This window comes from Cavia porcellus, unplaced genomic scaffold (assembly GCF_034190915.1).
Source record: "Cavia porcellus strain 051 isolate PalLab524CR breed Dunkin Hartley unplaced genomic scaffold, mCavPor4.1 scaffold_21, whole genome shotgun sequence".
In the NCBI taxonomy this organism is placed as follows: Eukaryota; Metazoa; Chordata; class Mammalia; order Rodentia; family Caviidae; genus Cavia; species Cavia porcellus.
The window spans coordinates 42009786-42023395 of record NW_026947504.1 but is presented as its reverse complement, the minus strand read 5'-3'; the positions used below and the strand labels follow the sequence as shown (position 1 = coordinate 42023395).

At 33.3% G+C, this 13610-nt stretch overlaps 1 protein-coding gene across 10 annotated transcripts in view; it reads right to left on the bottom strand.

Moving 5' to 3' along the window:
• Positions 1-13610, bottom strand: part of Nbea (neurobeachin) — a 673150-nt gene that overhangs the window by 225672 nt on the left and 433868 nt on the right. For all 10 annotated transcript variants that reach the window (XM_063232848.1, XM_063232849.1, XM_063232852.1 and 7 more), the window contains one exon: positions 8420-8544. In XM_063232848.1, the coding sequence (XP_063088918.1) occupies positions 8420-8544 (125 nt within the window). The remainder of the gene's footprint in view (positions 1-8419; positions 8545-13610) is intronic.

Below are 13610 nucleotides of genomic sequence, written 5' to 3'. Positions count from 1 at the left end.
GAAAAGTGGAGGAAAATATTTCATTGATGTAGTAAATGTGGTATTAGAAATCTAATTAATTAAATCTAATTAATTTAATCTAATTAATTAAAATCCAGCATTCATAGAAACTATTCCAATTGTTAAATTCTTAATGCAAAGTAGTTACACACACAGGCACTACTGGAACTTGGAAAAGAACAGAGAAAATGTCTCCCTAATACCAACAGTTATTGCTCAGTTGAAGAGGACTTCAAGGACAACTGCGAGTAAAAGAATTGGATCAATATTAACGTGATTTTCATTTCATGCTTCCCCAACTCCAGTAAGCTGATAATATACTCTGATTATATGACTGCCTCAGAGTAACACAGAAAAGGTTATTAGAGCAAGAGGTGGAAATGGAATGCACTTTTTATATTGACAGGCCTGCTAATAGAGTGTACTGATTTTCAAAGACATGCAATGCATTTTTACAATTTGGTTCTGACAGCAAAAACAGAATTTCATTTATTCCTAATTCAAAATATTCATAAGTAAACTATATTTATTTAAGCAGACCAACAAAGGAAATATTCATTTAAACAACATTTTAAAACAGAAAATGCAATTAAAAAGGTGAGAGAAAATGTTATTCAATTTAAGTGAAGCATTATAAGTATGATATGATAGTAATCTAAATGGAGTCAATGTAGAAAACTGCATTTTGTGGTTTTTAAAGGAAATCTGAGAAAATATATTTTAAAAATATACATAGTGGTGCTTATCACATCTGCATTTTAGATGTATTAATCGGTAGGATTTTTAAAATTTTAAAATGAAAAAAGAATAAAAATGGTGATACAACTTGGTAGGATTTCTAATTAGCTATAAAGTTTGGGTTATTTTTACTTTTTCTGGTACTGGGAATCAAACACAGGACCTTGCACTTGCCAGGCAGGTGCTGTACCACTGAGCTAAATCCCTGGGCCTGATTTTTAATTATTTAAAATAATATTTTACCATATTAAAGTCACATGGCATATTTTACTGGTACAAAGACACGAGGTAAGACATAAGGAAACCGTGGGCCAGTTTGGAACTCTGCACATCATAGTGAGTAGAGATGATGCCTTATTCATGTTTGTGATCACTTTGAGTACAATGCTTAATGTTTGGTCTCCAGGATAAAATATGTACAGGAAAAGACTCGGAAGAGTGTAAATATACCAACATGAAATGGTGAATAGAGCCATCTTTCTGGATACAAGAAGAAGCATTTATTACCTCCTTTCTTTAAATGTTTTTGGCATTTTTTAAGACTTCTTAATATGAGCACAGGTTTCTGGAAGGAAGGAAAGAAGAAATGAAGAAGGGAAGGAGGGACAAAGAGTAAACCTGTGTGACACACCAAAAGGCAGATATGGCTGATGCGTGGTGGGGATAGAAGTTGCAAATGTAATAAATAAAAAATAATCTAGACAACTTGAAAAAAATCTTGAGAATGCAGAAATTTCTTCAAGCAGCAGGAGGCACTGACCCCAGGAATGGTTTTTCTTTTTAAGATCTACATAAAGTTCAATATGGAAAATTTTCTTTAAGTACAAATGTGGCAGATCAATGGGATGGGCTCACACGAGTTATTCTGAAGGACTTTTATAAATACCAAAAATATTTAAATTATGTTTTCATAAGTGAAATGGAATATATGTCCCATGAGGGATACCAAGACAGTCTATATTGATATATCTTTATGGATTGTAAGCTGTGAGAATCAGCCAAGAGCTAGCAAATAAACTATAGTGGAAGAATGTTTAAAGATGCCCTTGCAGTTAAAAATTCCAAATGTATTTATAGAAACAGAGTACGGCCAGTCAATGACATCTGAGTTAAATTTTTGCTCTAGCATATTAGGCATGCCACCGAGGATTTATGGCTTCTCATTTTTGCTAATAAAAATCCTTTGATGACTGTACTGACAAGCTCCTTTACAACACAGCCCCAAATTACCTTTTAAGCCTCATCTTCATAAAATTTTCCCATGCTATACTTACTCCATCAAATAGCACCATTTTGTATTTCTTGAATACATCACAAGTGTGGTGCTGGTCCTTTGAACCACAATGCCACCTCCCACTCATACATGTGAAAGATTGTATATCATTCATTTAAGTCCAGTTAAAATATATTAACTTTAGTTATACAGTCAGTTTCACTGAGGTCTCTCAGCATTTATAATACACTTAACTATGTTTTCTATACTAAAATATAATTTTGAATGTAATTTTGCAATTATGAAAAGTTAGCCTAAAATAAGCAAGACTATGAACCATGATCTAAGTTAAATTTTGTGCCACTCAGCAGTAAGTCCATTAGTATAATTTTGTCACTGCCTTATTTTCAACACCATTTGAGTTCTAAATGGAAACAAAGTAAAAGCACATTTATAAAAATGTATTTTAGACCTTGAAAGTACCAAATTTTTAGACTTCATCCATAGACAAATCATCCTTCAATGATGTTACTCAAAATAATGAGTGATGGACTTAAAATGCTATGTATACATCTTTACATTAATCAATGATCAATTAATAATAGCTACTGAATATTAAACTCATAGGAAATGCAGATGCAACAAATGGAATAGTTAGATCTCTTCTGGTCCTCAAATGGTTTTCACTTTAACAGTATAAAACATCAAAAATAAAAATACTTTTTGAACCCCTTATAAAGTGACCTGTTATCAATCACACAATACTGAGGCCATTCAGAGGAATAACTCAGAACCTTATGTGCTGTATGCCTTGGTAATTTTTGTTAGTATCTTCACCCATACTTCCCTGTTTATCTGGTAAGTAATAATCTCTAGATACAGTGTTTAAGTGACTGTTTCTGTGAAGTCAGCTCTGACCAGGGCCATCAGGGAATCTCCCCTGTGTGTTTTCACAGGAAGCTGGCTACTACCTTGTGGAACTGCTACCTAGATCTGTGCTGACTACTTCTCTCTATTCACTGTTATCCCACTTCCATACTGTTGCATTTGGCAGTAGATTTTTAGTGGTTTTATTGTTGCTCTATGGAGCTGTCCTGTGCCTGGTAGGATGTTTTAGCAGCATTCTTTATGCCTACACATTACATACTTGTAATATATTCCTGTTTCACCCCGGAGAAGAACCACTACGGTGAACAACATGTTGTTAAAGGGCAGAAAGTATCTAGTCTCTGAACTTGACATCTTGATCATGCATGGCATGCACAAGTTATTCAAAAAATCCTTTTAAAATGACAGTTAATTGATTCTTCTAAACGTTTAAAGCCTACAAATTTGAATATTAAATACAGAAAAAGGTGACTTGTTAACGTTTTTATTCATAACAAAAGGCTGTATACTGTCTGTAAATGCATTTTATAGGCATATTTTAACATTTATATAATCTAACTTTTTAAAGAGACCATGAAAACAACAGTGTGAAGACAGGATTGTGAGAATAAACCTTGGGACTGACTCCAGAAAAAGAAGACAGATGCCTCCCTCATGTCTTTCTCTCCTCACTCTGAAAAATGTATCATTAACTTTTGGCAAATTATTGGAAACCTAAGCATATCATCTATTTCATTCCAAATATAAAAAGCCAATTAAAAACACACTGACTTTAATGGAGTCACAATGAACAAATACAAAGAGGTCTACTAGCATCTATACAAAACACAAACAAGGTTAACTGGTTAAAAAAAATCAAACTATCTTTATCAAATGCCAGAATAACTAGACACTGAAAACAATCAGAGAATTTGACAGTTTTTTCTTTACAATAGCATAGCTGCCTTAGTATTTTCATTCTCAGTAGTTTCCTTGATGATTCCAAGTAGCACTTGCAGTAGCCATGCATATACCATAAAACTAATTTAATTCCAGATTCATTAAAGAGCTGCTTTTTATTCATCAAGGTCATATCTTGATGGCTTCACAAGCCTAGATAAATCAGGTGTTAAGCAGACGCATCTCTGAGGAACCTAAGAATGTTCTCATTTGCAGTTCTCAGCATATCTTATTATTTATTGCCAAAGAAATGACTGATTAACTTTGTCATTTTTGCCCCATGTTTTCTTTCCCCCCTTCAGGCTGAAACAGCCTGGCCTTTCTGTGACGCCTGATCAGAATTATTTAGAATGATGTCTTTGATCACAGACGTGGAGGCACTTGCGATCCTAAGCTTTGATGAAACATTGTTCCACTGTAATTTTATGGACAAGAAACAGAGGGCTAAAGGATGATGTATAGGCAACTAAGATAAGCAAACTTATTAAGAATCTGCAGTATTTTTTCTTTAAGATATAAACTATATACAAGATGCTCCTTTTTCAATGATTTCCCTGTTAGCTAATTTGCCATGAAGGAGAAAACCCTGCAGGTCAAAAGATGAGTTTGTATTTCTTTACAGTATTTTCTTTATATTTGTTCAATGCTATGGTCTGTAAGATTCTTGGTAAGGAGTTACATTTGTACTTGTATTAGACTTAACCATTAGAAAATGCCTAAATAACATATTCAGCACATGCAAAATTAGAACATCAAACATCAAGGAAAAAATTACATGCCTCTAGGTTTTTATTAATCACATTCCAACACCAGAAGCTGAAAGTATATCAAATCACACCAAATCTTTTGCACATGACAACCTCATAAATTATTCAACTCATTAGTATTACTAAAAAGCATGAAAAACTCCATCAGTGTAAAGGATATTTCCCAACTGAAAAAGGTCAACCAAAAGTTCTAACAGTGACACAAAAGGGAAAGATTTCTAAAGAAAATATAAAATAAAATTATTTTTTATTCCCTTGAAATTATATCCAATTGCTCATTTAAAAGAAAGCATTAACATATTTTATTTGAGGTTCCAAATAAATTGCCAGAAATCCAAATTATCCCCTTCCATTACATTAAAGCTAAATTATAATTTAATCTAAAACTCTAGCTGAATTGAGGATATCAGGGCAAATCAAATGACTCAAAACATTTATATTAAAATATAAATTTTGCTAAACCCAGTTTATATTCTTGAAACGTAAGTTCCCCATTAATAGTCAAAACACAATCTGTGACTCAAATCCCAAGGATTGTTTTGATGGCCACTTAATATTTCTTGTTTAAGTACTTGAAGATTATTCTCCCAGAGTATACAACTTACTTAAAATTCTCAGTACTTTGATTCTAGTACTTCTGGGTCATATTGAAAATTATATCCACACAATATCATTTTGTTCCTGACATATTTCTGTTGCTGACATATAGATGAGTAAAAAGTTATTTTGCCCAAAGTTTATATCAATGATTCTGTACAGTAAATGCTTAACTTTGAAGACAGAAATTAGAAATAGGGAAGGTGAAACACTGCAATTATTTGACATAGAAAGAATTTGTGTTAGAAGCTTACTCCGAATTTGAAAGCTTGAAAGTTTATGCTATAAATATAGCCTTCATCTATGACTACCTAACATGAAAATATGTAATCTTTTCAATGTCAGTCTGAATACAGTCAGACTACAGCATAAGCAAACATATTTAAATGTTAAATGACAGTAATCAGATGATGGGTTATGTTTCTTTCCCCACTTTTTTGTTTTTTGTTTCTTTTCTTTAAGTTTTATATAGGTTTTCTGAATACAAAATATTTCTTTAAAACATGTAAAATGTATTGTAAATTAAAATTTTTAACATCTATTTTTTCTGGATGATGTGCTTTGTAACAATTACTGACATTTACTTCCTGTTTCTTTTAAAGAAATATTATATATATATACATATATCTATGCAGAAAAGTGTATTGCTGGTTAGATATAATACTACAGGTTTTCTTTTGGCAGTTTTTAATTCATCCTTTGCTTCTCTGCAGAGATCACCCCGTGGACTGCATGCCTCTCACACTCTCCACATCCTTCATACCTTATTGGCAATTCTCTCCTGTGTTCTGTCCACAGATGAGGACTATAATAAAGGACAGAAGACATGTACTCTAGAAATGTTGGGGAGGTAGAATTATTGAAAAGCTTTACGATCCTCCACTTACTGATGCTACTCCCTGAGAATAACCATGGAGTGCTCTAGCATAGGTATCATAAAGAGTTTCTGAATGTTTTATAACATAGATTTGATCTCTGTTTTTATGTGTATAAAGTTGAAACATAGTTCCTTCTCCTTTTATTTCTGTTTTCTTGAGACAAGGTCTCACTATGTAGTTCAGTCTGGCCATGAACTCACTTTGTAACCCAGGCTGGTCTTGTACTTTTAACAATCCTCCTGCCTCAGCCCACTGAGTGCTGGGGATACAAGCATGTGCCACCACACCTGGTTTTCTCTCTTTTTTTTAATCACAGAACCAAGATTGAGAGGTACTGAATACTACTGATGACGTAGCGTTTAAAATTAATAAATAGTAGCCAGGTATGGTGGCAAATGCCTATAATCTCAGGACTCTGGCAAGCTGAAGCAGGTGAACTATAAGTTCAAGTCCAGCCTAAACTCTTCAGGGAGGCTGTGTCTCAGAATAAAAAGTGAATAAACAAGGCTGGGGATATAGCTCAGTATGAAGATCCTGAGTTCAATACTCAGTACCACCTTCCCAAGGAAAAAAATTAATACTGTTTATTTTAAATTAGTACCTTCAGTACATATACATTTCCTCACACAACTCTTACATAGTTAAAACTCAGGGCACTATTTTTTTAGTTCAGGCTCATTAACAATATTATTATGCTAGTATAACATGATTTAGTCTCAAAAAGATTTTAAAGTAAAAGTTTAAAAATGTATTTATGAATGGCTTTGATGCTAATACATAAAGAATTCATTTTTAAGGAGATATTTCTTAACAACATGGTTGCTTTTCAAGTAGCTCATAGAGTAGGACATATAGTACTAGGTAGATCATGTATAATTAAAGGTTTGACAACTGATTTTCACACAGCCTAAATTCTTATTGTCTCCAGATGCTTCTGATTTCAAAGGAGATAAATTAAGAATGATTGGTGAAAAAGCCTAAATTATTGGGTAAATAAAATAAAATTTTAATAACTTTGAGTTCCTACATACAGCGTATCATTATTAAATGGATAGTACTTCTAAGAATCTGTCCTAAAGCATCACAAAGAAAATAACTAACTTTAAGTTAGCATCAAGTCTTCAGAGTGCCAAAATTCTTAGGTGATCTTTACATTTGGCTAAAGAAATTATCTAAAGTAAGGTCAATTACAGTTTTTTCAAGCATTTTTTAATCAAATTTACTTTTACTGTATAAAATTACTCTGTAATTTTAGTAATTATAGTTTCACTCAAAATTTTCATGTACTATATTTACTAATAATACTTTGCATCTTACTAAGAGAAATCAATTAATAGCTTACTGATAGGACCAATTTTAAAATTTTGTCTTTTTGTTACGATTGAACATTTTCCCTTTCCAATTCATGAGAACAGAAGATACAGAGTGATAAAACCTATTTAACAGAAACTACAGTGTGACAAAATCTATTTGCCAATTACAGTTGATTTTAAACTATTAGCATAAAATGAAAATTAAAATAGTAACTACAAGTACTTAAAAGAATAAAAGAGACTAAAAATGCATGGATTGTTCAACTTTGGTATTTTTCCAGTGTACAAAGTTTATAAAATTATTATATGATTAAACTTAAACTTAAAATATTTTAAAATAAGTAAATAGAAAAAGTGTTCCTAAACATACTTAATGGACAACAAACTAAAGTAGTAGCATTTTTATTAAAAATATATATTTTCATATTTAATAATTGCATATTTATAAAGGGTAATTTGGGTATAATTCTGATGTGGAAACTGATACTATAAATGGTGTTCTAACCCATTGAAGGATGTGGACTTAAATAGAAAGATTTGAACAGAGATTTTATTTTGTTTTATTAACCTAAAAAGACTAAAGTAAAAAATAATAAAACATCATGTAAAGAGGTTACTAATAATAATACATCTGTTTCATTTATGTATCTATGTACATATATGCATTGAGTACACTGTGTGTGTACTGCACACAAATGTACACATGAGAATATGCAATTCTGCACACAGGATTACAATATAATTTTTTTTCCACCATGTGTTTTGATCACTAAAACTTGAAGGTCCCTTAATAAAAAAATAATTCTAGTTTAGGGCTGTATGAAAGGAACACTGACTCATGAAGACTATGATCTGTGAAGACTATAATCTCTTAAAAAGAAATGGAAGGTTCAAGTATATGTAGTGTAAAGACATATTGGGTTAAGTATAACCTAAACAATGCTAAAGAGTAATTCAGAACACAGTGTTTCTGCCTTACAACATGGAGAACATTAAATACTGGTGGTGGGGAGGGGCTTAAATTGGCAAACACAGAAGCCATCTCATATCCATAAGCGTGTATGTTTCAAAGGAATCGGTACTAACCATATTCTATAGCAGCTTTCAGCAGCGCTTCGGCATGAGTGGAGCCAAAGGCATTACGAACGAATCGTCTCCTTCGACGAAGATCATCTTCCCAGTAATCCAAACGCCAGAAATCATGCAATTGGCTATATATGGGAAAATAAAGAAACAGTCTCAATTGCTACTAATAAAATGTCTAATTGGAAATTATCTTTCTTTACAAAGTAAAGCTTCATTTCTTTGATCTCACTGGAAAAATAAAATGAGTTTTGAGGTACTTATATTTTATACTGTGTGTATACATATTTCCTCTACAAATGAACAAACCCCCACATAGTAACCTTCTTATATTTTAGACATCATAACACTCAACTTAGTTTTTTTTCTTTTTATGATGTTCTTTTCTTTACTGAAAACATTAATCACGAGTTTAGCAAGAAATGCAATATCAAATTACAAGTATTAATGGCTCAGTTTGCTTTCTTTTACACTGTTTTTAACAAGGCTTATAAATCACATGGTAGACCTCACTACAAATAGTTTGCAATTTAATGACCATGGTTTCTTAGTAGACTGAATTAAAAAGTATAACATATTGCCCACTTGGATTTGGTAGAGCAATGATTAAAATAAGGTGCTGAAATATTCATTGAAATAATTCCCTGCTGCCCACAGCAACCTGAGAAAAGTGCAATTTTATCCATTATTAATAATACTGAATTAGAGCTGCAAAAAATTCTAGTATGTAGTAATTGTCTTGGTAAATTATTATTCTAACTTGAAAAGAGTCCTTGGATATTTTATAGCTTTCAGCTAATATAAACCATTAACAACCATGGAACATCATTGGGTAACATTGTCTTTTACACTCTAAACCAATATTAAAAGTCCACAAGCTATTACAGTAACTACTGAAATATGCATATTACATATCCCCTGGAATCTTTCATGAATGTAATTTTTGTTTTCAATTTAAATTCAATAAACATGGTGATAAATACCACTGCTTGAGAAGCTGGTATTTCTGTATATAATATTTGGAATAATATACTTAAAGAGATAATATTATAATTTTTCTGAGCAGCACTCATTCATACAAACATAAAATCCACTCATAAAAGATCTGACTTCATATTTCATTTTTATATTTTATTGTAGGAGAATATTTTAGGTTTAATTAAGGCAGCAATGCAGGTACCCCCAAAAGTGGATACCATATGTAGAATCGAAACTTTCATTCATACCAAGAAATATGGGAGGAATTCCTCACTCCTAGGGTTTCAGTGGTAGCTATGTGGGGAGATTTCCACCTCTTCTATAAAAAGTGAATCAGTGCCTCTGCACCTCTAATCAAGGATGTTACAGAAAGTTAATTAGAAGAAAAAATTAAAATGAGACAAAAACCTGAGAGCATAAAAAGTTTTCAGATTTGGATCTAAAATCAGTTGTCATATAAGAACATGTAAGACCTCAAACAGCACATAAAAATATCACCAATGGATGTCAACATTAAGAGGACAAGGATGTTAAACTTTGCTGGCATATAATTTAAGTAGCCACAATTAAAAAAAAATAAAAGCAGCAATGAGCAAAAAGTCTCAGCAAAGAAACACAAAATGTGTTTAAGAACACATTTTTAAGAAGAACCAAATGGAAAATTTAGATCTGAAAAACAGCCAAAATAAAAGCAGAGGGTTCAATAATAAAATGAACAATTACATAATTGGAAAGTGAACCACAAGAACCTACCTAAACTGAAAACAATAAATGGATCTGTAACGTAACATTTGTGAAGTTCACAAGATGCTGATTCTAGGAGCTAACCATATACTGTGTAGGAAAAGTAAAGTACTATTTTTCATGGACTGCACTCCAGAATGAATGTAGAGAAAGGCTTTTTTTCCATGGTAAGTAGTTATAGTCTTTGATACTGTGGTACCTGAAAGAGAGTTATAGTTTTGTACAAGGGATGGAGGTTATGCATGGCTTCAGTGGACTCCCACTCACCAAGACTGACCTGACCCAGCCACTGCTGAATGCCCAATACATCAGCAGAGGCCAACACTGAGTCCCAGTATGGCACCATTCCCTGAGGTGATCAACCTATTATCCAGTGGCAGGTTGATTATATTGGGCCACTTTCATCATGCAAGGGACAGTGCTTTCTTCTCACTGGCATAGAGATATATTCTGGATATGGATTTGCCTTCACTACATGTAAGGATTCTGCCAAAACTACCATCTATGGACTCACAGGATGCTTTATCTTCAATGATGGCATTCATATAGCATTGCCCTTGACCAAGGACCACATTTTTGCAGCCAAAGAAATGAGGCAATGGGCTCATGCTCATGGAGTTCACTGGTCTTACCATGTTCCTCACCATCCAGAAGCAGTTAAGATTGATAGAAAGGTGGAATGGTCTTTTAAAGACATCGTTAAGGCCCCAGCTACATGGCAAAAGCTTGCAGGGCTGAGGTCAGGTATTTCAAAAGGCTGTGTATGCTTTGAATCAGCCTCTACTATATGGTACTGTGTCTTCTAGATTCATGGGTCCAGGAATCAAAGAGTGGAAGTAGGAACGGTACCACTCACCATTAGCTCTAGTGATCCACTAGCAAATTTCTGCTTCTTGTCTGTATGACCTTATGTTCTACTGGCTTAGAAGTTTTGGTTCCAGAGGGCTACAAGGCTTATACCAGGAGCACAATAATGGTACCACTGAAATGGATGCTAAGACTTCCCACTGGTCATTTTGGTCTCCTCATGACTTTGAGGAAATAAACTAAATAAGGAGTCACTCTAGTGCTGACCTAGAGGGATTTTCCAAGGGAAAATTGGGCCTACCACTCCACAAACAGGGAGCTAAATAAAACTTTCTTGCCTCCATTTTGGGTGTTGGGTGTTTTGTCTCAGCAAGGAGAGAAAAGTAACAAAGACAATATGTCGTTGCAAGTATAAGGCCATTGTAGAACTAGAAGAGTAATAACTTCTAGAACAATAATAATTCTAGAAGAATCAATATTTATTGAGAGCTTATTGTATTCAAGGCACTTTTTAATCATTTTATGTACATTAACTCTTCACTTGTGAGATATTACTATTATTAACCCATTTTATAGATGATGAAATGGAGACAGAGAGAGGGTAAGTCATGAGCCCAAGATAATATTATAGTATGTGTCCTCCATCAGTTTTACTTTCTATCTTCTTCTAAATGAAAACAGCAAAGAAAATAAGCTACCTTGAAATTATTAATGGAGAGCAATGGAACAGCTGTTTTATGCCTCTCTATAACAAGATCTAATTACTCTGGAACAACAATTACAACTATGAAATAGGTAGAATGCTGTAAGTATCATGTGTATGTTCACTCAGTATTCTAGAAATAATTATTGTACACTTACTTTGAGGCAGGTCATAGGCTAAAGAAGGACGTACTCACGGAAGAATCAACTAGCATTATTCCTCATATTGGAAGCCTTCAGTATATTCCACAATATAAATAAATACTCAATTTATAGTTTTGGTAAGTGCCAAAAAGAAAAGAGATGATACACAATAATGAAAAATGAAGGATTCCATTGGTTGAACAGGAGAATCCAGAAGTGTAAGATCAAAATACTCTAAGGAATGTGATTACAAAATACGTTGTAAAAAGCATGTGGCATGTATTGCTAATTCTTTCCCTACAACGATGTTCAGCAGCCTGTGATTTAAAATGTCTGATGTCTTATTTTGTAAATTCTGTCTACAATTTAATGATGTAAGCATCTGAATACACAGCCTCTGGTTTGTACTATTATATTTGACACCTATCTTTACATTCTTATTATCATTCTCTCTTGCCCATGAAGCACCCTTTTTCCAACATTTTTGACACTCTTCCTCCCTCCATAATAAGGGTTGTATGTTATTTAATTTACAAACTGACTGGTAAAAACCCTAAAAAAACGTATCCTCCCTGCCTTTGCATTCTCAACCTAATCACTGTGCAGGAAGTCAAATCCTAAGCTTCATTCCAATATTGTTAAAGCAGCTGACTTGTTCTCTTTCCATTTTATTACTGAATTTGGAAGGGAAGAGGACTCCATAAGCAGGATTTCAAAAGTATCACTGGGTCTTCCCAGTCTCCTAGTCACTTATTAGGTTTAATGGTGCAGAGCGGGTATATGTGATGATTCTGGTCAAAGCTTCTCAAATATTTCAAATTCACACTACAAAAAACAGTGGTTATGCAAGTATGCAACTCAAACAAGATTCCTAGTTAAAAATAATTAGGTTTTAAGTGAAAGAGTGGACGAGGATAGATTTGATAGCACAAGCTATACTTCATGAGAATAATTTAGATAAAATCAAACAAAGACTGAAAAAAAAAGCAAAATTTTTGGGTAAATTTTGGCTTCCAGAATTGTTTCTCACTTTTATTACGATACAATCGCATTTTTCCTATGCGGATTCCCTCTCTAGCCCTTCGTGTCTTTCCCTTTCACCTGCCTGCCTTTTCCCGTCGTGCTCACTGTACAATACATTTTACTTCTCAGTGTCAAGTTTGCTTCTAATGTGTATATTTACTAGAAACAGGAAAAGGTTGTACTATTTGGTTGTAGTATGATAATATATCTTAGCTCTATGCTGTAAAAAGTAAAACTTTAGGCATAAAATACACTGTACCAGTAAACTATTAGCATAGGCAGTGAGCTCTGAAAAGTCATATTAATATCAACCAATAATTTCTAAAGAAGTGTATTATATGCTATGTTTGAAGGAGAATTCAGGCTTCTGAGTATCTGATCAGGGCAGGAAAAATCTTTCAAGAGGAATTCTTTTTTTTTGGTACCAGGGATTGAACCAGGGATTAAACTCACGACTTCGTGTTTGCCAAGCAGGCACTTACGCCACTGAGCTAAGCCCACATCAGGAAGGAAAGCAGTGGTACCTACCTTGTGATAGAGCCATACCAAAAAACAATCAGCCTGAAAAACATCCAACTATAATAAAGATGGTTTCTTAGTGATTTTTTTCACTTCCTAACATTGGCATCTTTCCTAAATGAGTGAATAGACTTAAAAATTAAGTCTTGGTTGAGATTGTAATTGCCTCAATCATCTAATAGTATGAAGCTCCTTTAAACATTTCCAAACAGCATTTCAGCTGCTAAACTGCACACTGCAAATGGCACAGACATTACAGGAAAGATTAGTGGAGTGA